Consider the following 23,721-nt stretch of genomic DNA (forward strand, 5'->3'; position numbering starts at 1 on the left):
TTGACACATGACCCCCGCCAGCTACTTGTACAGTGAGACATGATGGAGTTTTCACTCTTTCAAAGGTTGTTCCGAGGAGGTTTTCACACTTAAAAACCCCGTAGAAACAACTTTATTTTGAGAGAGAAATGTCTCCTCGGCGCAGGCAGAGCGCAGCTCGGAGAGGCGGAGACGGTTTTTTTCTCTGAGAAGGGACAACAGCCGCAGTTGGGGAAAAATGTGTTGTCATCTCCGTGCAGTCAACAAATATGGCTCCTTCTCCCGTCTCCTCCACTCCGGCGTGAGCGCGTCCCCACTCGGGCCGAGCGGGACAGTTTGGGAGAGTCCGAAGTGAAGTAGTTGTTTTCCGGGGAAAGCTGGCTCCGTCCCGCCGCGGGTTCGGCCGTAGCGACGCGGGGCTGGAGGAGGAGCGGGGATCTGCGGGGATCCGCGGGGGGAGATGGAGCCCCAGCACCGGGAGCTGCTGGAGAAATGTTTCCCGGAGCTGCTGGAGTCCGTGACGGACGCGGACCGGGTGGTGGAGGCGCTGGCGCACCGCGGGACCCTCAGCCAGCCCGAGCGGTACGAGCTGGCGCACAAGTGCTCGTCCAACTCCGAGAAAGTGCAGCTGCTGCTGAAGATCCTGCTCGGCAAGGACAGGGACTATTTCGGGGAGTTTCGCTCGGCCCTGGAGGAGACGCACCCTCACCTGCACGCTGCCCTGCTCCCCGCAGCGGGAGACCGCAGCACCGGTGAGCAGCCCGCAGGCAGCAAGGAGCATTTATGGTTCCGCGTTACACCGACGCAGGGCGACGCGTACCCTACGCAGTAGGGTACGCGTCGATTTAACGCAGAACCATAATTCAGGCTTTACTACACTCAAAACAGACGCGCCATGTTAAGTTTTTATTTTTATTTTACCCAGAGGTGTCAAAAGTATTCACATTCATTACTCAGGTACAAGTATAGATACTAGAGTTTAAAAATACTGTAGAAGTTGAAGTATCAACTCAAGTTTTTTTACTCAAGTAAAAGTATAAAAGTACTGGTTTCAAAACTACTTAAAGCAGCACAATGTAACTTTCTGCTTTTGTTGATTTTGGCGGCTCCTTTGGACAAAAGCGGTAGTGCTTTACCAGTAGTGTGGCAGGGTTCCTACCATCCACCTCAAAGTTACATAGTGCCGGTGAAGGAGATACGACCCCTCAGACCATGACAGAGGTTCATTAAACCTGTTGTAAGTTGATGTACCATCACAATGACTCTGGAAATATTATATTAAGGTGAAAAAGTTACATAGTGGTGCTTTAAAGTATAAAAGTAAAAGTAATGTAAGGGGGAAAAAAGCCATTAAGGACAAAAGCCATTGAAAATGAATGCATCTTAGTATAATGCAAATATATTAAACAACCATAAATGTGTACTAAATGTGTATTGAGCATTAACATGTGTTTCAGAGAGCAGGAGATATGATGACTAGTTTCCTATAAGTATTGTAATGGTGCAAAAAGTCAAACTTCAGAGGCATGTTATCATTTATCCTAACTTTTATTGGAATGTACATCCAAGTTTAGTTGCAGGAATCTGAGGGAACGGATGTAAGAACAAAACTGGACAAGAACATCTGAAACAACCACAACCAAATTCACTCTATCCGGATGGAGCAATTTAACTGGATAGTTTTTTTTAAAGGCCGAAATGAAAATTTAGAGTAACGAGGCTGTTTTTAAAATGTAAGGAGTAAAAAGTACAGATAATTGCGTGAAAATGTAAGGAGTAAAAGTAAAAAGTCGTGTGAAAAATAATTACTCCAGTGAAGCATAGATAACCAAAATTTCTACTTAAGTAAGGTAACGAAGTATTTGTACTTTGTTACTTGACACCTCTGATTTTACCTTTATTTTACCAGGTTAGTCCCATTGAGATTGAGGATCTCTTTTTCATGAGAGACCTGGCCAAAAATGGCAGCTTTAAAAGTTACAGACAAAACAACAAATCAACAACAACAGAAATAGAAGGACAATGCAAAATACATCACAAAACAGTGCCAGTAAATTAGTTACAACACTTAAGGACAGTGACAAGTACCAACAGAGTCATTTAAAAATGCATTTGTAAGAGCTTTAAAATCAGACAATGACACTAATGTGTTAAGCTTCAGGTCTTTTTGGAGACTATTCCAAAAAGTGCCTGAAAATTGACTCAGCCTTTTTCTCTGTCTTTTGGTTCACCTCAAACTGAATTATACTGAGAATTATAGGTCATATTGACTCAAATAGCAACTTGATCAGGGGCACAACTTTACCTTTGGGGCGAGTAGAGAGTTGTGCAGTCACGTGACATGCTGCGTATTTACACTGTCTCTGCTGTGTTAAGCCACTAAAAGCACAGCCTGCTCCCTTGTTGTGGAAGTATTTAATGGACCTCAAAAGTTTCAAGGGATCGATGCAGTGACACGCCTGCCCGAGGTGACTTTACACTGTGAGTGTGTGTGAGAGAGAGACAGGGCGAGGGAGGTAATCAATAACCCACTGCCAAAGTCAAATGAGTGAGTGGAGAATTAAATGAGTATCAATTCCATCTCTGGAGAGTGACGTTCATGATTGTTTTTTTTTTTTTTTGTCAAAACTAGATGCATCCAAGGCTTATTTTAATTCACATAATTAATGTTTGCACTTTAAAATGTGCCCAAACTGCTTTGAAGGATTGTAAAAAACAAAACAAAAAAACTCCTGTTTTCATCATCATCTGTTAATCTTGAGTTTTCTGAGTTTACCACGAAGTGAAAGCTTACATTTTTTTTAATCCATATGTATAAGATGGAGGAAAAATGCTGAAGATGAATTATTCACTTTAGCAGCCATCGGTTTGATCAAAAACTTTGTATACATCATATTCAGTTTAGTCCATAATCCTGAGTTCTTATTTTAGTTACTCAGATGCTCTGACGTGGCAGTTTTATTATTACAACCGAATCTTATCTGGTGAACGTGCATTTTTTTATTGTTTCTCAAGGAAAGACAAAAATAAACATCTCTGGGAGAATGCAGAGATAAAAGGCATGTGCCACACCCTCCTTTCACCTTTAAATCTGCACATCACTTTCTCTGACTCAGTGATATGTTCTTCTAAATGTTTTCCTTATTCACAGATACATCCCGAAGCTGTTGAAATACTCTTGTTTTTAATGCTGCGTATAAATCCAACAGTGAAGTCTGTGTAAGCTGAAGTGGTTTTGATTTATATCCCATTTTGTTGCATTCAGCAGTATAATGCAAACTGGTACACCCTTGCTCAGCATCTCTTCTGCACCTCTGCATATAGAAAGATACACAGTATTTGCATTGCTGCTTAGCTCAGCCTTTGGCATTGTGTCCTATTCAGTGAGCTGAATTGTGAGGAGTTCATTATGGAGTTATTTAGTAAATATCGGATTTAATTCATTACCAACTTAATGTTTTCATACATTACATTTCATAGTCATGCACCATACAACTTACTAATGATGGACTTTCTGCAGCTCAAGAGGCAAGTGCATGAATATGTTCTGTCTGTGCCATTTATGACGGTATAGTTGTGTGCAACTCCCTGTTGGTAGTCACACAGGTTGTAAATGGGCTGAGCTTGCTTTTCCTGCTGGGTAGACTGGTTCCTCCACTGCTTAGCCAGAACAAGGGCCTTTGCCTTGGAAAATGGAAGCCTGTGGTTGTGTATTTTATTAAAATATATGACCAACAGCTTGATATAGATATTCTTTAGTTATTCAAAACATGAGAAAACTACACATCTTGAAGTAAATTGAAGTATTTGTCCATAAACAATGATACATACCGGTAGTCAAACTTGAAATTGTCAGTAAGCTACAAAAATGAACTTGAATGTAATCAAAATGCTTATAGCATCAAAGATGATGTTTTTACTTTAAACATATTTGCTTTTTGATATGTAAGATATATGTGGTTTTATATAACCATAGCTTTAGGCTTGACAAGGGAAACCTTTTTTTGTTTGCTGATTATTGTCATGGAAGAGTAATGTGGTGGCAACAGATTATGAGGGTGTGTATCTTTTGCAAGAATAAAATACGTCAGGCGGTTGTAGTGTTATTACCGCTGGACTTTTACTGCTTCCAGATCAGAGCTAGGTGATCAGAGTTTTGCATTTTGAGGCTCGATGTGTTTTCAGATGCTCCAGAGATGCATTACCTCCATAAAATTGAACAATTCGTATCCATATAAGAGGTTGATTGAGTTATCTGTTTTGGAGCTCAAACTGGGATTGACACTGAAGTTTCCCCCTTCTCGTTGTGTCTCTGTAATGACGTTACACAGAAATCTGTCTAAAGATGACCTATTTAATGATTCCAGTAAATAATTAATCTGTACTGTTGTTTCACTGACTGAACTTTTATAGCACTTGAAGAACAGTGTTATCTATAGATATGAACAATATAATAAAAACGTATCCACGAAATTTCACAAATTTGCTTCTAGTGTTTTAACTAAGGCTGAAACTACGTGTGGCTCGCTGAAACCCCTTTCTGACATGCACTATTTTCCATCAGTCAGGTGGTAATTGAAAATGCCAGTGTCATGTTTGAATAATTAGCTTACATGCACAGCTCACAGCCAGGTTACTGTTGATGAGATGGAAACATATGAGGAAGGGAAAACAAATGCTCATGTTTGCAGGGACATTTGCTGTCTCAGCGACACTCTTGTGGACAATTTTAGACGTGTTTTCTTTCTTACAGGTTGGCGCATTTAGCAGCAGATGCATTCTTGAAAAAAAAATGCAGACATATTCGCTTAGCTGGCAACAATGAGCAGAGTCTGACAGGTACATGGGGAAACAGGGCCGCTCCTGCATCCCCCATACAAAATAACAGCATGTTACTACTTTACTGGCACGCTACCAGCTATCCTTTAAACTTAAACATGTAAAAAAAACACATTTTCCTTTGGATTAATCCTGCATTTCCATCTTTTGTACCATCACCGTTAGGGGTGGGTATTGGGAAGGACCTCACGATACGATACGCATCACGATACTTGAGCCACGATGCGATACACATTGCGATATCCCGATTATGCGATATCCCGATTATTATATTCTACATAGTTCACCGAAAAATTTAAAAATGCATTACACATCTTAAAATCCAAGTTGTATATATGTACATCAGATGATAGTGATGGATCTTAAAATCCGAGTTGCACGTTCATCAGATTATAGTGACAATTCATGGGACAAACTGAGTCAAAACAATGTTTTATTATAACTATACAAGCTAAAGTTACAACATATTTGTATATGTTTTTCATATTATTTACATCATATGAAATTAACATTAAATTTAGTATGAGGTTGCTTTAATTATGTGGCAAATGATAATAAACACAAGAAAGATGGGTACTAAAACCAAGGACAGGCACAGTGATCAGTCAGTATAGATATAAATCCATAAATAAATAAACCTCTGTTATTTTTCATTTTTTAAGGACAGGCAATTGTGTTATATAAAAAATAAATTATAAAATGAAATAAAACGTGAAATAAAACCTGAGCTCAGTGCAGGGCCCTCCCAGGGTTGGTAGTGAGTGGCAATGCCCAGGACTGTCACTTAGGTAGGAGCACTGGGTGATATAATGGGAAAAAGATCGGGGATAAAAAAAAAAAAAAAATCGATATTCAAATTTTGAATATCGATATTGAATCGGCTGGAAAAGTATCGCGATATATTGCCATATCGATATTTTTGCCCACCCCTAATCACCGTGCACTTACTGTGCTATACGATGTGCTGTTAGGAGAAATTGACTTATATTTCATATCTGAAAAGGGCTTAAGTAATGTTTCCTGAAGTGTTTATTTATTTTTTCTTTTGTTTGAATATTGACTACGTCTGTTGCTAAAACTGCAAATCTGTAACATGGACATCAAGCAGTGTTGCCTGCTCCAGAACCCTGTCAGAGATCTAAAGAGGAACACACAACAATTTTCTTGGGGCGGGAAAAAAAAAAGCGTGATTCGCTCATTACGAGTGGAGCAGAGTTCCTGTTGGTGTTTATAACACACAACTTTCCCACTTTCCTATCTGCTGATTTTGGGCCTGCCCGGATGTCTAAAAGATGACCACGGGGCTGTGACTCTGACTAAGAGATGAGCCTAAATAAGACACTTAAGTGTGGAGAGTCGGCCCACGTGAGGTCCCAGTCATATGACTTGCGCAGTGCAGGAAAGTGAGCGAGCTGTGATGCAGTGCACCTAACCCATTGAGGCGCTCTGCTTAGAGTCATGGGAAACTTGAGCTAGAGCGAGAACAATGAGAGCCTGATCCATGGGATGCCACAGTTCCTGAGGCACATCAATCTCTCCCTCTCTCTCTCTCTCTTTCTCTTTTTTTGTGTCTTCTGTTTTAGTCCTATGCTGAGAAAAAGAGGGTGATCCATGTTTGCAGGGCAGTTCATAGTCTCAGCTCATAGTCTCCTTGAGCTAGTGGTAACTCAGCCAGCATGGGATTGATTTAGAGTACTGGGATGTGGGTAAATAGAGTCGTTTGTCATGCTCCTAGCCTGCTCCAAGTCTTCCCTCCACCGCACTATTTTACATCAGGGAGGAAGACGCTGATTTAACTGAACTATAAGCTGCTCTTCCAAGTAAGATCTCAGTGAAAGTGCACTGCTGGCTGTTTGATCAAGGCCTGCGCAGTCTTTTAAACCCCTCAAGCTGCATCTCTGAGATTACCATTTTCTCAAACACTTTTTTAGAGGAAAGTATTAGATCTACATTTAATGAAAGAAGTGAATAGTGTCATGATTATTAAACAACCCAGCAAAACATTAGTTGACAACAAATAATCAACATTAGTTATATGTTAGTTTAATGAGGAAAAATACATATTTTATTAAATAAATTTAGAAAAGCAATGTGATGAACAAATCTAAGCTGCATATTGATTCTCAACGCTTTCAAACTCATCCTTCAACTATTTTGTTGGTTTATAACATTGTGAGAAAATTAACAATCCACTTCAATTCATGACATAACCACTTTAAAAAAAGTCACGTATGATGCCCCGAAAACTAGACTGCATGAATACATTGCATTTTTATCATTATTTTTTATATGATATACAAATTCTCTGCATATTCACTTGAATCAAATGATTGAGAAAATAGCAAGTGGTTGATTAACTCTGGCAGATGTTTTCCATCAGATTCATTACTTTTCCCCTGGTTTGTCAAACTACATGGTCTCCATAAAGCTACGTGTTGTACAGAAGTGTCTTCCCTTTACTGTTAATTATGAATCATGATACAAGAAGGACATTTCACAGGGGGGAACTGTGTGATGCTGTCAGAGGAGATAAAAGGAAAAGCTCTAAGGCTGCACCCTCTTTGGGGCCCTGGCTAGTCAGTATTCAAGCTCCCTGCCCAACTGATAATTAGCTGCACTCTGTTGTCAGCCCACAGGCTCGTCATCACAAGTTGGGGAAAGTCCCACCTTATTATCCCTCCAACTGGCCTTTCTTCACTGAAGGCTCCTACGTGTAACTCAAGCTGCAGGGCCTTGATGTATCACACAATGCTGGAGATAATTATCTGACCATAATGCAAACATGGCCGGGCATTCACGGAGATGACTTTAATGTTTTTGTTCTCCGGGTTTTGTTCACAGGGTCCACTTACAGCGTCTTGTCCACCATGCCATCTGATTCAGAAAGCAGCAGCTCCCTCAGCAGCTTAGGTGAGTGTTGCACTCACAGGGGAGTGCAGATTAAAGGTAACGATGTATCAATAAAACAATATATCCACAAGGGGGGGGGACGACACTTGTTTGAAGGAGTCAACAATTTTATAAATAATGATCAGTGACTGGTTGCTCGCTGTCCAAACGATAAACACTTGCAAGTGATTACACAGATGTGAGAAGGATGGGGCTTAACACACACACACACACACACACACACACACACACACACACACACACACACACACACACACACACACACACACACACACACACACACACACACAGTGACAACATAGACAGACACCACGTTCAGTTAGTCTTAGAGGGGATTTTAAATGACACATGCTGCTGAAAAGGAAACAAATCTGTATCTGTTACCCCGCCCCCCTTCTGTGAGTGATTTATTCCTAAGTACTGTGGTTAATGAATACCACGGCGAGGTAGATGAATAACTGATATTGGCTTTAAAAATATGAGCATGATGGAAGTAAAGGAATACAGAAATGGTTAGCACTACTTATAAAGAAATGTGTAATTTTTAGTTTAGTAGGCACAAAAATCAACTCACTTTCTAATCACTTTTTAGCTGAAATAAACACTCAGCTTTACGCTTTAAGTCGCTTAAGTTGAGTAAGGTTTTAAAATGATTGGAAGCTTCCGTATCGTACCATCATTTGCAACTTATAAATGGCACATGCCACAAGTGACAAGTGGACTCCCGCAGGTACTCCCGGTCAAGCCTCCTCCCCGTCGCCTGCCCACACCGACACTCACCAAGTGAACGAGAAGATGGAAACGCTGCTGTTCCAGCTGAGAAATGTGACTCGTGAAAGGGATGAACTCCGCAAACGCTTGGCCCTCTCTTCACCCGGAACCACCTTTGATGACTGCAGGTACTGATCTAAGTTCATGCACTTAATGCTGCTCTACAAAGCAAACATTTACAAAAAGAGTGGCAGTGAAAATCCTTTCAATTTAGGCGAAACTCTGTAAAAGCACAATTTAACAGCTCTACTTTGTGCCCCTGTAGGCACACAGTTTGCATGATATTTTTTCCTGTTTCTGTTGTTCTTTTATGTGGCTTTTTAATACTTGATTTCTGTTTTTTTGTTTTCCATTTTTCACTGTTGTGTTTCCTTCTTCCTTCTTTGCGACATAGACCAAACTCAAAAGCAGGTCATGACTACGAACGTCTAAAGCTGCAGTGCGTGAAAGCAATGACAGACCTGCAGTCCCTGCAAAACCAGCATAGCACCACCCTAAAGAGGTGTGAGGAGGCTGTGAAGAAAGCAGACTTCTATCAGTAAGTGGAAAGTCTACTATGGGAGCTTTGTAAATTTTTGAACAGCCGGTGCATTTGTGCTGTATGTACTCTTGCTCAGCCTGCAGGGTTTTAGCTAGTGTTCATCTTTTCATCTAACATATTTATAGCAGATTGCATAGAACAGATTTTATTTTTGCAAAAGTAATTGGGATGAAGCCTTTGTACCAGTTCTCAAGCTGATGAGTTAAGCCATGAATAAAAACCCTTGCAATCCGCTTTCAATGTAATTTCAACTCTGTCATTGTTAAATATTCGTCCTCAAAGCAGCATAAACTCAAAGATTGAAAGTAGAGACTTAATTACTGCCCGTCTTCATGGTTAAGCGTGGCCTGTATTCATTATGTGAACACTGTTTGCACGGCGTGGCATCTGTGTCATGCGGATAAAGCTATAAACGGAGCATTTGTTTGCTGAAATAAGCTGTGTGGAGTTGACATGGAGGAAAGGCTTGTCCATTTGTGTGATTTAATGATGCCTTGCTCTCCCCCAAGTGTACGAGCCTAACATCTGGCCCTCAGTGCAACGGACAGATGATGGATTAATGCCATGTTTAAGCTTCTCCTTCTGGCCATGTTTGCACATTAGAAAAAATATTCATTTATTGTCCTCCTCTGCACTTATCCATTAAGCACCACACTACATCAGGGAGAGATCCCGCTCATATTTGACCGTTGTACTGTACTTAAATCAATAAGTCATTTAGTTCATGCTCATGCATTACCACTAAGTAATCATGGGGGATTTTATTGGTTCTCTTATTGATTTTTCTTGCTATAGTTGCTAGTTAAAGCAATGTTTTTTTGGTTATTTATATCAGCCTAAAACTTATGTAACAAAGGAGGGACACTGGGTGGGACACTGAGAGGCTTGAAATGTCACTATTATAATATTTTATTCCACAACAAGTAGCATTTACAAGGGGAAACGTAAGACTATAATGATCTCTCTTGTATAAGGCAGTTTTTTTTGTTTGTTTTATGATACATTTAAGGTAGGACATGAAGCTGTAAATGGAAATGTGGGATTGGACGAGCAGGACGCGATATCATTATGTATTGTTTGGTCTCTAAATACAGAAGTTGAAGAAGAGGAAAGATTATGTAGTGTTTGTGACCTAAATGTTGTTGAGGATGAACTTCATTTTTTGTTTTATTGTCCATTATATGATGAAGCCAGGAAGTTTTTAGTTCAGAAAATGCAAGATTGTAAAACCTGAGTTGTTTTGGACTGAGGTGGATGTTAAATTGGAATGGTTTTTTTAAAGAGGAGGTTTTCTCTATAGCTACTTTTATAAAGAGAGCCTGGAAACAGAGAAAGGACACATTATATGAAAATTGAGAAAGGATCTGATCTGTAATGTATAAGTGGATATTATAATTTTGTGTTTTTGTTTGTACACAGCTGATGTTTGTTTGCTGGCGTAGGGTGTCTGTGTCTTGTAAGCCCTTATAGGCTGGGCACCTTAAAGGTGTATGACACATAAATAAATAAACAATTAATTCATTCATACAGAACAGACTATTAACGATGTATTGTGTATTTATAGAAAAGTGTTTGTAAGACCCCTGGGGGTGATCATGTCTGGGTCCCAGGGCACGGTCTCAGCTGGCTCTGACGGCCCCGTCTCAGGGGTCTGATCAGAGGCGGGTGGCAGGTGGAATACATGGCCTTCAGTCGGATCGCCCTCCAGGGTTTTGCTTAGGAGCAACATAGAAACTGAAATCAAAGAATTACCCTTTGAATAGACAATAAGTCCCTTGGATGGGACTACCACAACATTAGAGATGATGTTCTGGTGAAAAGTGGAGGAAAAGCTGGTGTTCAAATACTGTGGAGCTTTAGGGAGAGGACAGGTCGATCCAATCTGAAAATAACCAAATCCAATCACTCAGAGAGAGAGAGAGAGAGTGGTGGGGAAAGGCTGCTAAATAGGGACCTAACAAAGTGCATATCATGTCAAAAATAAAGATAATCTGATCACCAGAAGACACAAAATCTGTGTTAAGCTGTTCTTTCCAGCATTCAAGCATTAACATATTCTTAGTTTTGAGCAAGTTTAGTGTGAAAATAAGGATAACACAACCCTATTAATGTGTGTGCTCTATTTTAATGGCAGTGCTAAGGATTTTAATGATGGCGGGCACTGTTTGATTGTACTTGTGTAAACCCCGTAGTACTCTGCACGGCCGTCTGGTGGGGGAGCACAGCCAGCTGAAGGAGGAGCTGGACGCGGTGAGACAGCACGGCACCCAGCTGGTCCGAGAGCACAACCATGTGAAGCAGGCCTGCGAGGAGATGAAGAGGCTGCGTGAAGATGACCAGAGGGAAATGTCCGACATGAGGGTACTGCACCAGCAGGTATCTGTGTAAACCTAGTCACTATTCAGCCTTGCATGTACAGCCATGTGAAAAAGAAACCACACCTTCATTCAGGCCGTGGGTTTTATGTTTGGGGATGAAATAAAAAAAAAATCATCTGGTCAATACCAGGTCTGAATATTTGGTACATAAAGCCTCAGATGAACAACAATAAATGTCACTTTGCACCATATTGTTGTTTATTTACCAAAAAGACTAAACCAAAATCCAAACACTAAGATCACCCTGATCGTTTCTATAGGAATTAAGAGCTGCTAAGTAAATGCTCTTGATTTATTGATCATCAACAAGTGTGACCACTTCTATGAAAGCAGATGTGAAGCTGGTCTGTTTCATACAGTTGTGCAAATACAATGCCAAATAGGAAAGAAACCAGCTATTATCTTAGCGAAGCAGTTGTTGTTGCATAACAATCTAAGAAGAGTTTTAAGGCAATTTTCAAACACTGAGTTTATTGATCAAAACACTGAAGACAGTAACCAATCTTCCCAGGAGCGGACATCTCATCAGCTGCATCTCAGATCCCACAGGCCACAGTTAGCATGTTAAAGTTGATGACTGTGTTGAAATGTTGATGAACATGCTTTGATTTGATTTGATTTGATATGTTTATTTGGTCACGTTGTAGAAGTCAGTAGTCAATACAAAGTTTTTTGCATGTAGATCAAGCAAGGGTCAAAATGTGTAGACTGAAGCCAAAGCTTATTTTGTCTACCCTTTTAACACAATGTCAATGTCCCACTATAGTGTAAGATTTGAAAAAACAAAACAAAATAACTACATGAAAAAAAGAATATATATATATTAGAGAAAGAAAGAAACAAAGTAAATAAATAAGAAAAATAAATAAATGTTGCTCAAACTGGCCTATCTCGGCTTAACAGCATCAAGATGTTCATATTTACACACGTGCGTGCATACATTCATCCACACACATCAAACCCACATACATTGTTGAAGTGCTGCTAGGAGGACGTCTCTTCTGTCCCAAAAACACATCATTATGGTGTAAGTTTGAGAAGATGCAAATTAACAAACCATAAGATTTTTGGAAAAATGTCCTTTGGACGAATAAGACCTTAGTTAGGATGTGTGGCTATAATGGACAATGCTACGTTTTTCAAAACCTGAACACAGCATATGAGCACAAACAGCTCATACTAGATGTCATAACGGACTGGAGGGATAACCATGTGGGTTTGTTCTCCAGACACTGGATCAAGGCACCATTGCAGTCCCTGGGTCGATGATGAACTCTTCTGTTCACCAAAATATTTGACAGTCAAATGTGAGGTTATCTGCTGACAGCGGAAGCTTGGCTGAAATTGGGCCATGAAGCAGGACAAGGATCCCAAATACATCAACACTTAGTTAAAGGCCAGACCTCAACCTTATTGAAACACTGACTCTTAGAGAATGGGATCTTTATGGGATGTTGTAAGGAGAAGTGGGCCAAAATTCCTTCCGCAACAATGTGAGACTGATTTAGAATTTAATTTAATCCACGTCTTCCTGACCATTATTTCCAAGAAGACGAGATAGTTCAGACAAATGGGGTCAGACAGGCCCGGTCCTCCCGTATCTCGCTTGGAAAAAGAAAACCCCAACCTATTTTGAAAATTCAAAGATTGTTTATCCAGTGTCGTCAACTCTCATTCCATGTGACGTATGGTATACTTGCTGTTTATTTGGCCTCCCTGCTGTCAGACTGTTTTACCATTAAACGTTTGCAGTCTCTGACGTAACAATGTTGAATGTCTTGCAGCAGTATTTGATAGTGAAGATGTATTCCTTATTGTTTCCGGACCTCATGTCATCATTATCTAAACTACTTTTGGCCACAGTCCAATGGGGAATCAAATTAACTGAGTGACCTTTGATGTTCAGATGTTAAAAGTAAAGTCATATGGACTTCGTTTGGAACATAAGGTTCATCAGATGTCACCAATGTTTGGGGAACTAACAAGAAATAATGTTGCATAATTCTTCTTTAATTTGTGGAATTTGAAAACCAAGCTTTGTTGTTTTTCTTCCCCGTCGTAGTTCAAATGACAGCTTTTCTAACTTATTGAAGGTTTTACTTGCAGTTTTTTTTACTTGTGTTCTTGACTCTGCAGTTTAGATTTGTATGTAAGATCTAAGCATCCTTAAGTAAAAAAACAAAGCAGTAGTGAAGTCTTAGTCCTCCAGAGGATTTTTATTTTAATCCAGTTAGCATACATTTTAGGACCAATCGGGTAAACATTTTTCCTGTACTTATTGGTTTATAGAGAGAGTGGAGAAACCATTTCATATCAGTTTTACAAAATTGATTGCCAAGACAAGAAACACCAGCTTTGTATGTGTTTTTCTATCAAGTAAATTCAATCTTTGCATTATATAGTTTTGTCTACCTGTGACCTGCTAACTCAGCATGCAGTGGAGAGCTAATTACTTAAGAAATTAAGTTACCTTTCTATGCCAAGACATTGTAAATTTGATACTTGGTTTTTGAATTAAATTCAAACTAACTAGAATAGTGGATCCGAATGTTAAATAAGACATTCCTTTGTGGTCAAAACTCATCACTGAAACAGTGCATCACTTTGTTGGTGAGCATCACTTTTGTACTCATTTATGCAACGCAGAGGGATGAAATAATCATTCCCCATGCTGCCTTCAAAGAGTATAAATCATGTAATTTGCAGGTCATGAATGAGGGGTCATCAGATGTCCTTAACAAGCTGTATGACACAGCTATGGACAAGTTGGAGGCAATGAAGAGAGACTACGAGGCTCTGAGGAAATGCTACAATGACAAAACAACCAGCCACAATGCAGACATGAGTCGTTTGGACCAGGCTGAGGAGGAGAACCACCGGCTGCAGAAGAAGCTGGACATCCTGCTGAAGCAGAGAGATGCTGCTATCCACTATCAGCAGCACTGCTCATCCTCCTTCAGAGGGTAAAGCTACTAAACACTACTAAACACTTTGCACTAGAAGCTACATGTGTGAAATCAGCAGCTGTTATAAAAAGAGGAAATGGATAAACAGCAGTTTTAGAAAAATATGCTGTCAAGCACTCGACTGTAGTGTTTTAAGTTAAATCTTCACAGTGCTTAAAACATGCTTAATCCAAGTTAGATAAAGCGTCAGATGGCCAAATGCCCTCTCCTTTTAGCTCGCTTTTTTTCTTTTTCTTTTTTTGAAACTGGCATTTAGATGTGATTTATTTATTTATTTATTTGACAGAAAATGTAAAACTACTAAACATTAACGCAAAGAAATGATATTGGTCCAGGTTTGACAACATGCAGCAAGACCTGTCCAAGGCCTCAATTCAGAATAAGGAACTGCAGAGAGAGATGGAGCGGCTGCAGTCGGACATGACGCGGCTCAAGACTCAGCAGCTCAAGGCTGTGAAGGACTGTGAGAAATACAAGGAGGAGCGGGACTCCGTGATCAGCGAGTATCGCTTAATCATGAGTGAGAGGGACCAGGTGATCAAAGAGGTGGACAGGCTTCAGACGGGGCTGGAAATGGCCGAGGCGAAGCTCAGGAACAACTCCTCAGAGAGAAGAGTGACCAATGACGAGCTGGAGGCTCTCCGACAGGTAACCGCTAAAATTAGTTTTTTTTTTTTATTGATGTAAGAAATAAAACGCACAGTGATGATGATGATGCTAATAAGAATTGTGAAAGACAATCCAGGAAGTTGTGATCATTTGTTTACTTTAAATTTGTATCTGTCATTTTTCTTTTTTCCTTTTGCCATGAAGGAACTGGCGTCTGCGCTGGTGGACAGGGATAGAGCGATCTGTGAAAAGAATGAGCTGCTGGAGAAATACTGCCATGAGGTGAAGGACAAGACCGAAGCCCAAAAGGAGCTGAACCAGGCCTGCAAGGACATTGAGACGGTTCGCGAAGAGAGGGACGTGGCTCGCAAAGAGAGGACAGAGGCCATTATTCAGAGGGACCAGCTGCTGCGGGAGTATTACCAGGCTAGACAGGTATCCAGACAGGCCGAGGGCGATTTATCAGCCCAAATGCTTGGATTGATTTATTGGACAGACTATAATCTTTCATCCCACCACGAGTTGTGGTTGTAGCAGCAGCAGTTGTAATTCTTTCCGTTTTCAGTGATGTCAGATTAATTACAATGGGAGTTAAAGATCCCTGCATTAGGAAATTACCAGTAATCACGCTGACTAGAGTGACCCTGCCTGTGATGTCAGCGAAAAACTGGACTGCAGACTAGAGGACAGACTAGAGGACAGTCTAATGGATTTAATTTGGTAGGTTATTGGCTTTAATTGTTGAAAAAGTAAATACCTAAATGAGTTTGAAAGTTTAACAACCACCTAAACAGTTTAGAGCTGCTTATCGTAGCAGGACACAGAAAGTATCTGTGTAAAGTTAGTGCTGAGGTGGCTGAAGCACGAGTCAATACCAGGAGTCCAATTGCATGTTTCTGACCGTCATTATAGGGGGTTCTCTGAGTGTTTGATATACAGTATTTTTATTGTTTGACCAGGTGCCATGCTGCAATCGGTGCAGCAGATGATGGTTTGATCAAAATTGGATCCAGAAAGATCTTCCTAAAATAAAGCCCTATTGTAGCAAGAGAATTCACTCATATCCCACTCCTCCCACCAGTCTTGTGCACTTTTAGCATTTGTGATGGCTGATGACACTTGATTCATGGAATTCTGTTTAAGATAAATTAAGTTGGTTGATATGTTGTTTTTTTTTTTAGGTTATCTTGGTTGTTCTTAGTTTTGGTTCTTATTTTCTCAGTTTCCCACTTTGAAGTCCAATTTAACACTTTTACAACCTTGATTATTTTTCAAATACACAAAATATGAGTTATATCTCCCACTATTTGCTACATCCTGTGTATCATTTCAGTAAAACTAACAAAAGGATTGCAGTTTTGATGCACTCCTAATGTCGATATAAACACAACTTCAAGCTTCTTAAATGTGGCTGATTTTAAAATATTGATTTAAGATTTTTTTGTTATCTTTTTTTCCCCACTCCATCCTCATATTTTGATGCGTGTCCATCATGCTTCCTAACAGCAAGAATCTAAACAAAAAGCGGATCCAGAACCTGCCACCAGAGTCCTTACAAACACCAGGAAACTGGACCACATTACACCGGTCATGAAATCACTACACTGGCTTCCAGTGAGTCAAAGGATGGAGTTTAAAATCTTACTGCTGGTCTACAAAGCACTGAATGGTCTTGGACCAAAATACATGCTTGATCTGTTAGTTCCTATGAAGCTCCCAGACCCCTGAGGTTCATCTGGATCTGGTTTGTTGTGGTTCCAGAACCAGAACCAAGCAAGGTGAGGCAGCGTTCAGTTATTCTGCTCCTCACCGGTGGAACAAACTTCCTGTAGACCTGAGGTCTGCTGCAACTGTAGATCCTTTAAATCAGGCCTAAAAACATTACTGAAGGGTACTCCTAAATTAAATACTTACCTGCTGTACTCTACTGCCCTTATTTTTAACAGCTTGTGCTTTTTATTGTTTTACTTCTTTTCTTATCATTTTATTTATTATTTTACCTCCCTTTCTCATAATTTTATTTACTGTACAATTATGTCTTGCTGCTTTTAATATCGATGTAAAGCACCTTGAATCACCTTGTGTTGAATTGTGCTATATAAATAAACTTGCCTTGCCTTAACAGCCTACAGCCTTTTTAAACCCTCACAATGTCTCTCTCCTCACCTTTTCTTTTCGGCCTGTCTCTCCAGAAACAAGACTCTGCCACTCTGGACATGGAACGAGCCAACAAAGAGATTGAAATGCTGAGGAAGCAGTGTGAGGCCATCTCTCAGGAGCTGAAGGAAGCTGTACAGGAGGCCGAGGTCGCCAAGTGCCGACGGGACTGGGCCTTTCAGGAGAGGGACAAGATAGTGGCAGAGCGGGAGAGCATACGGTAAGAGATGTCTTCAGAAGGTGTTGTCTTCATAATGCGGAAATATTTTATATTTGCTTTTTGTATCAGGGTTGACAGATTTGGACAAAAATAGTTTTGTTTACATTTTGTGTGACACCTGATGACATGTGCGTGTCTCAGCACCTTGTGCGACAACCTGAGACGAGAGAGGGACCGAGCTGTGAGTGATCTGGCGGATGCTCTGAGGAATCTGGATGACATGAGGAAGCAGAAGAATGATGCAGTGCGGGAACTCAAAGAGCTAAAGTAAGCTTTGCCTCCACACTTTTTATTTATTTATTTATTTTTTTTTTACCTCTTATCATCTATGTGCTACACTCTGGTCTATTTTAGGGCTGAAACTTATATTTTACTTATTTAGAAAGTTCCATGTCTATGAATCTTCTTTCTGTTTGGGAATCTTTTGTGCCCCCAAGTGGAGAATTTATGCCACTAACTGAGAGAAGTCCAGATGAGTCCACTGATCTCACATTGAACTTACGGAAGTACATTTTATGTTTGTTTCAGAGAAAAGTTGGACGACCAGTTGGAAAAGGAAGCGAGATATCGCCAGCTAATGGCTCACAGTTCACACGATTCAGCCATAGACACAGACTCGGTGGAATGGGAGACGGAAGTTGTAGAGCTGGAGAAGCATAGAGTAAGAGCCACTTAACTGTTTTTTCAGATATAAATTATTTCTACACTTGATTATCCACACGTTTGATTTACAAGCAGCAGTAGTAGAAAGTAGATATTTTTCATGTTTTTATTATCTTTCCAGGATATGGATTTGAAAGCACTGGGGTTTGATATTGCTGAAGGGATAAATGATCCCCATTTATCAGGAGATAGTGGCATATTTGTCTCTAAGGTGGATAAAGGAAGTATTGCTGAAGGGAGATTAAGGTAAATGTCATTTTTTTCTATAGTTTTGTATTATTTTACCCCTGAGTTTCGGTTCCGAAATTTAACAGTTGTTTGTATATGATAAAGTCTGATATGGCTGAAATATTGCCATCCATTCAGTGTTGATATGTGACACTTCTGTATGCAAGACTGATGGTTTGGGGACTTATGAATACTCCATCTAATCTGCCCCCTCTGTGCAGGGTGAATGATTGGTTGTTGAAAATTAACGACGTGGACCTGACCAATAAGGACAGGAAACAGGTGATTAAAGCTGTGCTGAGCGGGGAGGGAGTGATCAATATGGTGGTTCGTCGAAGGAAATCACTAGGAGGACGAATTATCACTCCAATCCAGATAAACATGGCGGGACAAAAAGGTGAACCTTGAGTTCCAATTAAGAAATACATTTTAGTAATTGAAACATCCTCCACGGAGTACTGATACGATGCCAGAGGAAAAAAAACACCAACTAACTTATTGATTTTAATACTTGTTTGCTTATATGTAATTATATATGTGATGGATATTCTCTGCTGGCATAAATATGATTTCTGCTTTCTCTAATGTCCTTCTCAGACAGTGGTATCAGTTTGGAAAGTGGAGTGTTTGTTGCCTCTTTGGCAGCAGGAAGTCCTGCTGCCCGAGACTGTAATCTTACTGTTGGTGACAGACTGTTGGCTGTAAGTATGTTGACCAGAAACGCAATAAAAACACAACTTCCAAGAGCCAAACACGACTAGTGGGAATTGGCATTAGCCTTTAGTGCCCTCTACTGACTACAAGCATGCACACACAATATGGCCGAGTCACAACCTTGTGCTTTATTGACACAGTGAAGTGTGGATGATCTACTTTGCTAACTGTATACTTATGTGGTTATGCATAGAAAGTCTTCTGTCATGGAATTAGATTGGTCAGTTACTTTTTTTTTTTTTTTTTGCAGACTTTAACCAAGGAAAGAGCAAAAAGCAAGCAAGCAATTTGCCCAAAGTTGTAATAGAAGCAACATCTGTCTTTTTAATGTTGCACTAAATCTTACTCTTTAAAGATTATCTGTATAAAAATGGAAATATATCCATAACAGATTTTCTGAAACATTCATGCAAAATTATTTTAGAGTCGATGTCATCATGTCCTAACTGACCATCCATACTTTGTAAAGCATTTTAAAGTACTTTTTCTCTCTCTTGCTCTCAGATCAATGGAATTGAACTTGATAGCAAGTCGCTCTCTGAATGTGAGTCTCTGTTGAAGAACTGCAGCAACTCTCTCAGTATCTCCCTTATGAAGGTGAATACCTCGATAATGTGTTACTTAACATTCAGTGGCTAAACTGAGCTATGATCATTTTTTGTGTGGAAAAAAGAAAGGACTTTGGTTAAAGTAAGGTCTGTGTAGAAGTCCCAAACATGTTCAGCATTTGATTTTGAATATTTTGCTCTTTACATGTAGTCAAATAATGACCTTATCTGCCTCTTTATTAACAGTTTTTCCCACAGAGTTTTTCGGGTCAGAATTTATGTGAAACTTTGCGAGACTCAGAAAAGGGACTGAGGCTCCAGACAAGCGAGATCCACAGCAGGAACTGCAGGAACTCTAAGCACAACTCCTCCACCCAAACAGACATTTGCAGCTGTAACTTGGGCAGCAGAGAGGACGAACTATGTCGAGATACATGCGACTCTCCGCAAAACAACAACAACAGCAGTGCTCATTCCCACCACAGAGCCTTTTCTCACATCTCCCAGCACTCCCGGTCCTTCTCCACTTCCCACAGTCCTACAGAGCCCCACCCAGACTTCTGCTACCGGAGGCAGGACCTCCACCATCGTCCCCTCACCTTTACCCCCGTTTTCACCAACTGCAGTTCTCCTCAATCAGCAGCGGACCAAGTGCAGAGCTCACCCGTGAAACTCAGCGGAGGCACATGGCCTAAAGTCATAGTGGGAGCTTCCATTCCCGAGTCCACCCAGCTTTCTATATACAAAAAGCCAAAGCAGAGGACGTCCATCTTTGATATGAGTGGTTTCCGGAGGCCGGAGACGGCCCCTAAACTGGACTACTCGTCTCTGTCTCAGACGTCCAAGCACTCGCCACAGAGCTCCGTGTCTGAACCTGCTCAGACACCCCCCACCCCACCAGCCAGGAGCGACTCATTTAGGTTTAAGCATCGGCCACAGAATAGCTCTGCTTCTGAATCTACCATCACTGCTGGCACGCCATTGGCATCCCCTGCCCAAGCTACAAACCCCCAGGACAAGGGGGAAGTGAGGAACCAGCTCTACTACACCACTGTTTCTTCAGCAGACGCCATGAAGAGCTTCAAGAAATCTGCCGGGGAGGAGGGGGTTCACCACAGGACAGAGGTGCAGCAAAAGAGGCGCTACCGACCAAAATCTGCACCAGCACTACGACGAAATGTGACCCCATTGCACATCCCTGTTCCCATGCAGGTAATGGATTTGGTCCTAAAATCATCTGGTATCCTTACTTACTAAAGTGCTCAGATTTCTTTTGAGCTGCATGTTTCTTATCCTCTTTTTGTTGCTAAGCCTTACTAGTGAAATAACTGCCTGGCCACTTTAGACTCACCACCTGGTGGTGAATCTAACTTCACATTTGAAAAGTGCTGCATAGATTGATATGTTTCTGGTGGCAACAGTGACTGCAGTGAATATCTGCTCACAGTGTTTCCGCGGGGTTTTAAAAAGTATTAAAAAGTGATAAATGAAAATTGCCAAATTTAAGGCCATTAAAAGTGTTAAATTCACTGTCAGAGGTATTATTTTTTTTTAAATTGGTATTATTTTTTACCTTTTACATTTTAAGCAGTCTATTTTATTGTCATTCATAAAGTGAAATAAATGTGAAACATCTGGTCAACATCAATGAGTCTATAAATCTGTTCTGTATAGTGTTCTATAGTTCAAAATCTGTATTAATGTTAAAAGGTCCGTGATTAACACTTAATGTTGCGACAGTTTTTAAAAAAAATCTGAAGGTAGTGAAAAAGGTATTAAATTGGTATTAAATTTAACATAAGGATTGCTGTATAAACCCTGGCTCACTGTTTCCCATCATCAGTGCAAGATCTTGGTGAAAATTTAAATGCAGCTCTGGATGGAAATAAATCTTGCAGCGTTGCACAAGCTTATTGAAACAATGCCACAGCAAATGCCTTAATTACAGATAAATGTGGTCCAACTAAATATTCATGTCCCTTTTTTTTAAAAAACATTTTAGTTATGTAGTGTAGCTGCCATGCCAATTAGTGTCTTGTTAGCAAAATTAATTCACAATAAATGAACACGATAAAGAGGACGGTTGTTGTGTTTTGCTGCTTTTTGCTGTTTTATATATAATTGCATTATGTACATGTATGCACATGACCTCTACAGTGAACTTATGTGTGTGGACAGTTTGTCAGCTTAAACATAGGTTCATTAGCTGATTGTATCTTACAGACACAGAGTTTCTCGAATGATGAACACTCCCCAGAGCCAGTGGACTTGTCACGCTTCTCTCCTTTGAGAACTAATCGGTACAGCATGCCCTTTGCACCCCCGAGCTACAGTAGCGCCACAGCACGTAAGCCATCACGACATCTTAATCTGCTCTGATTTGCCTTTTAATCTGGATTTTAAGGCGTTGTCTGTGTAAAATGTCATAAGAGTAAAATGTCTCTTTTGTAAATTGAAAGATGTTAAAGCTCCAGACTCGCGCTTGCGTCTTTTTTCCAGACCAATCACAGCGAGGTTTGTCCCCTTGTCCCGCTGTGACAGATGTCATGAGGAACCCAGTCTACACGGCCTGGAGCCATGAGGTCCAGACCAACAACTGTCCTCCAGCTCCCGGTCCCGGCTTCCACCTGTGTTCACAGAGGTGATCTCCCGGTCTTTACGTTGTTTGTGATAACAGAATCAGCTATCCTGTGTGAGGTAGTGGGATATGACCAAAATAGTTTTTATTTATTTAAACTCTTTTCTCATTTTAATGTTGATTTTATTATTGTTGCATCAAATACTTTTCTGTGGAAAGGGCTTGTATCTTTCAAGCCGCACGTATACAACAACAGTGTGCTCTCTGCCCCAGATATCGAACAGATGGCATGTAGCTACCGCTGTCTTGCTCTGGGTTGAATAATTGACAGCCGTGGGACTTATATGTGCCTGTTTTCTCCACTTTTAGCCCCCAACATCAAGGTTGCCTTAGTCTGGACCTCAGCCACAAACGCAACGGAGACTTGATTGAGAGAATCTGCAGCCAGCCGCCACACAGCACCAACTCCTTGCCCTCTGGAGCCAGGCCTAGTGAGTATGGTGTCCTAGTTTTGGGCATATCATCAGTGTTCCTTCAAGAGATTTTATTATGTTAACAATTTAAACCGGGGTTTTATCAAAATTACAGATGCATTTATTTTTTTTTGACTTGTAGGGTATTTTGGTCATTCAAATAATGTCTTGTAATGTCTCACTGACCCTTCCTGTAATGAGGTTTACCTGACAGGAAGTAACATTATCACAGATGGTTGTGTACCCTGTTACAGCTACTCGCTCCAGGGAGTTCCACGTATGCTTTACTTGGCTGCATCTGATACCCATCTCTTATGTGCTTCATTGTCTTCTTACACAGCCTGTATTTACTCTCCTTGGTTTGTCAGGTGCCCTGGTTTGACCTTTGATCTGTGTTAGCATGCATGATTGAATTGAAATTGGCAAATTAAAAACAAAAACAATTCCTCAAATTTGATCTGCTTCTCTTGAAACAATTTTACGTTTCAAATAGGGCTGGGGATAGATTCAAATATCAAGAATCGATTCGATTCCGATTCTTAAGATTCAGAATCGATTATCACGCTTTGATTCGATCCGATCCGATTCGATCCGATATTGATTTGGGTTACTGTTAATAAAACTGTTTTTTCAGCTGTTGCATGAATTATATGACTGTAGTTCTGCAACATATTAATACTAGTATTATATTGAGATTCAACAGCAAGTATTGGCAGCTAATGATGCTGTAAGGACCAGTCAGCTCCCAGAATGCTGATAGAACTGCTTTCAGAAACATTGTGGGGCAGAGTTACCAAACAGATCCAGGGAGGAAACAGAGGACGAAAGAAATCGCTTTTATTTTTTTCCTCATTTATGAGAATTTGATTTTTAACATTTATGCAAATGTAACCCCAAGACAGTATATAAAGCAAAGAAATATAGACAATTTATGCAATTATAACTGAAAACTTTAATGTTTTCATACCTTTACACATATTTAAAGGCAAAAACATGGCACAAGTTATTCTCGTGTACAACAAAATATTCCTTTTTTGAGCCTAAACAAAAAAGTACCAAAAGTTGTAATGTAATGATGGGATTTTTTTTTCTTTTTTTTTTTTAAATCGATTAGGGTTAGGGTTCGATTTAAAATCGGAGAATCGAT

The 23,721-nt window shown here is 40.3% G+C and overlaps 1 protein-coding gene across 6 annotated transcripts in view; it reads left to right on the forward strand.

Annotated features, from left to right (window-relative positions):
- The window catches only part of LOC133419899 (disks large homolog 5-like), a 36,237-nt gene continuing 12,516 nt past the window's right edge, over positions 1–23,721 (forward strand). For 4 of the 6 annotated variants that reach the window (XM_061709391.1, XM_061709393.1, XM_061709395.1 and 1 more), the window contains exons 1-19: positions 1–731; positions 7,660–7,728; positions 8,459–8,627; positions 8,894–9,037; positions 11,233–11,416; positions 14,125–14,381; positions 14,720–15,032; positions 15,198–15,428; positions 17,186–17,370; positions 17,512–17,637; positions 17,899–18,031; positions 18,155–18,279; positions 18,483–18,658; positions 18,859–18,962; positions 19,480–19,572; positions 19,770–20,735; positions 21,747–21,870; positions 22,023–22,164; positions 22,471–22,592. In XM_061709391.1, the coding sequence (XP_061565375.1) occupies positions 440–731; positions 7,660–7,728; positions 8,459–8,627; positions 8,894–9,037; positions 11,233–11,416; positions 14,125–14,381; positions 14,720–15,032; positions 15,198–15,428; positions 17,186–17,370; positions 17,512–17,637; positions 17,899–18,031; positions 18,155–18,279; positions 18,483–18,658; positions 18,859–18,962; positions 19,480–19,572; positions 19,770–20,735; positions 21,747–21,870; positions 22,023–22,164; positions 22,471–22,592 (3,955 nt within the window). In that variant the 5' untranslated portion in view covers positions 1–439. The remainder of the gene's footprint in view (positions 732–7,659; positions 7,729–8,458; positions 8,628–8,893; positions 9,038–11,232; positions 11,417–14,124; positions 14,382–14,719; positions 15,033–15,197; positions 15,429–17,185; positions 17,371–17,511; positions 17,638–17,898; positions 18,032–18,154; positions 18,280–18,482; positions 18,659–18,858; positions 18,963–19,479; positions 19,573–19,769; positions 20,736–21,746; positions 21,871–22,022; positions 22,165–22,470; positions 22,593–23,721) is intronic. The other 2 variants (XM_061709394.1, XM_061709392.1) reach the window with 2 other exon arrangements.

Source organism: Cololabis saira, chromosome 19, assembly GCF_033807715.1.
Source record: "Cololabis saira isolate AMF1-May2022 chromosome 19, fColSai1.1, whole genome shotgun sequence".
Classification (NCBI taxonomy): Eukaryota; Metazoa; Chordata; class Actinopteri; order Beloniformes; family Belonidae; genus Cololabis; species Cololabis saira.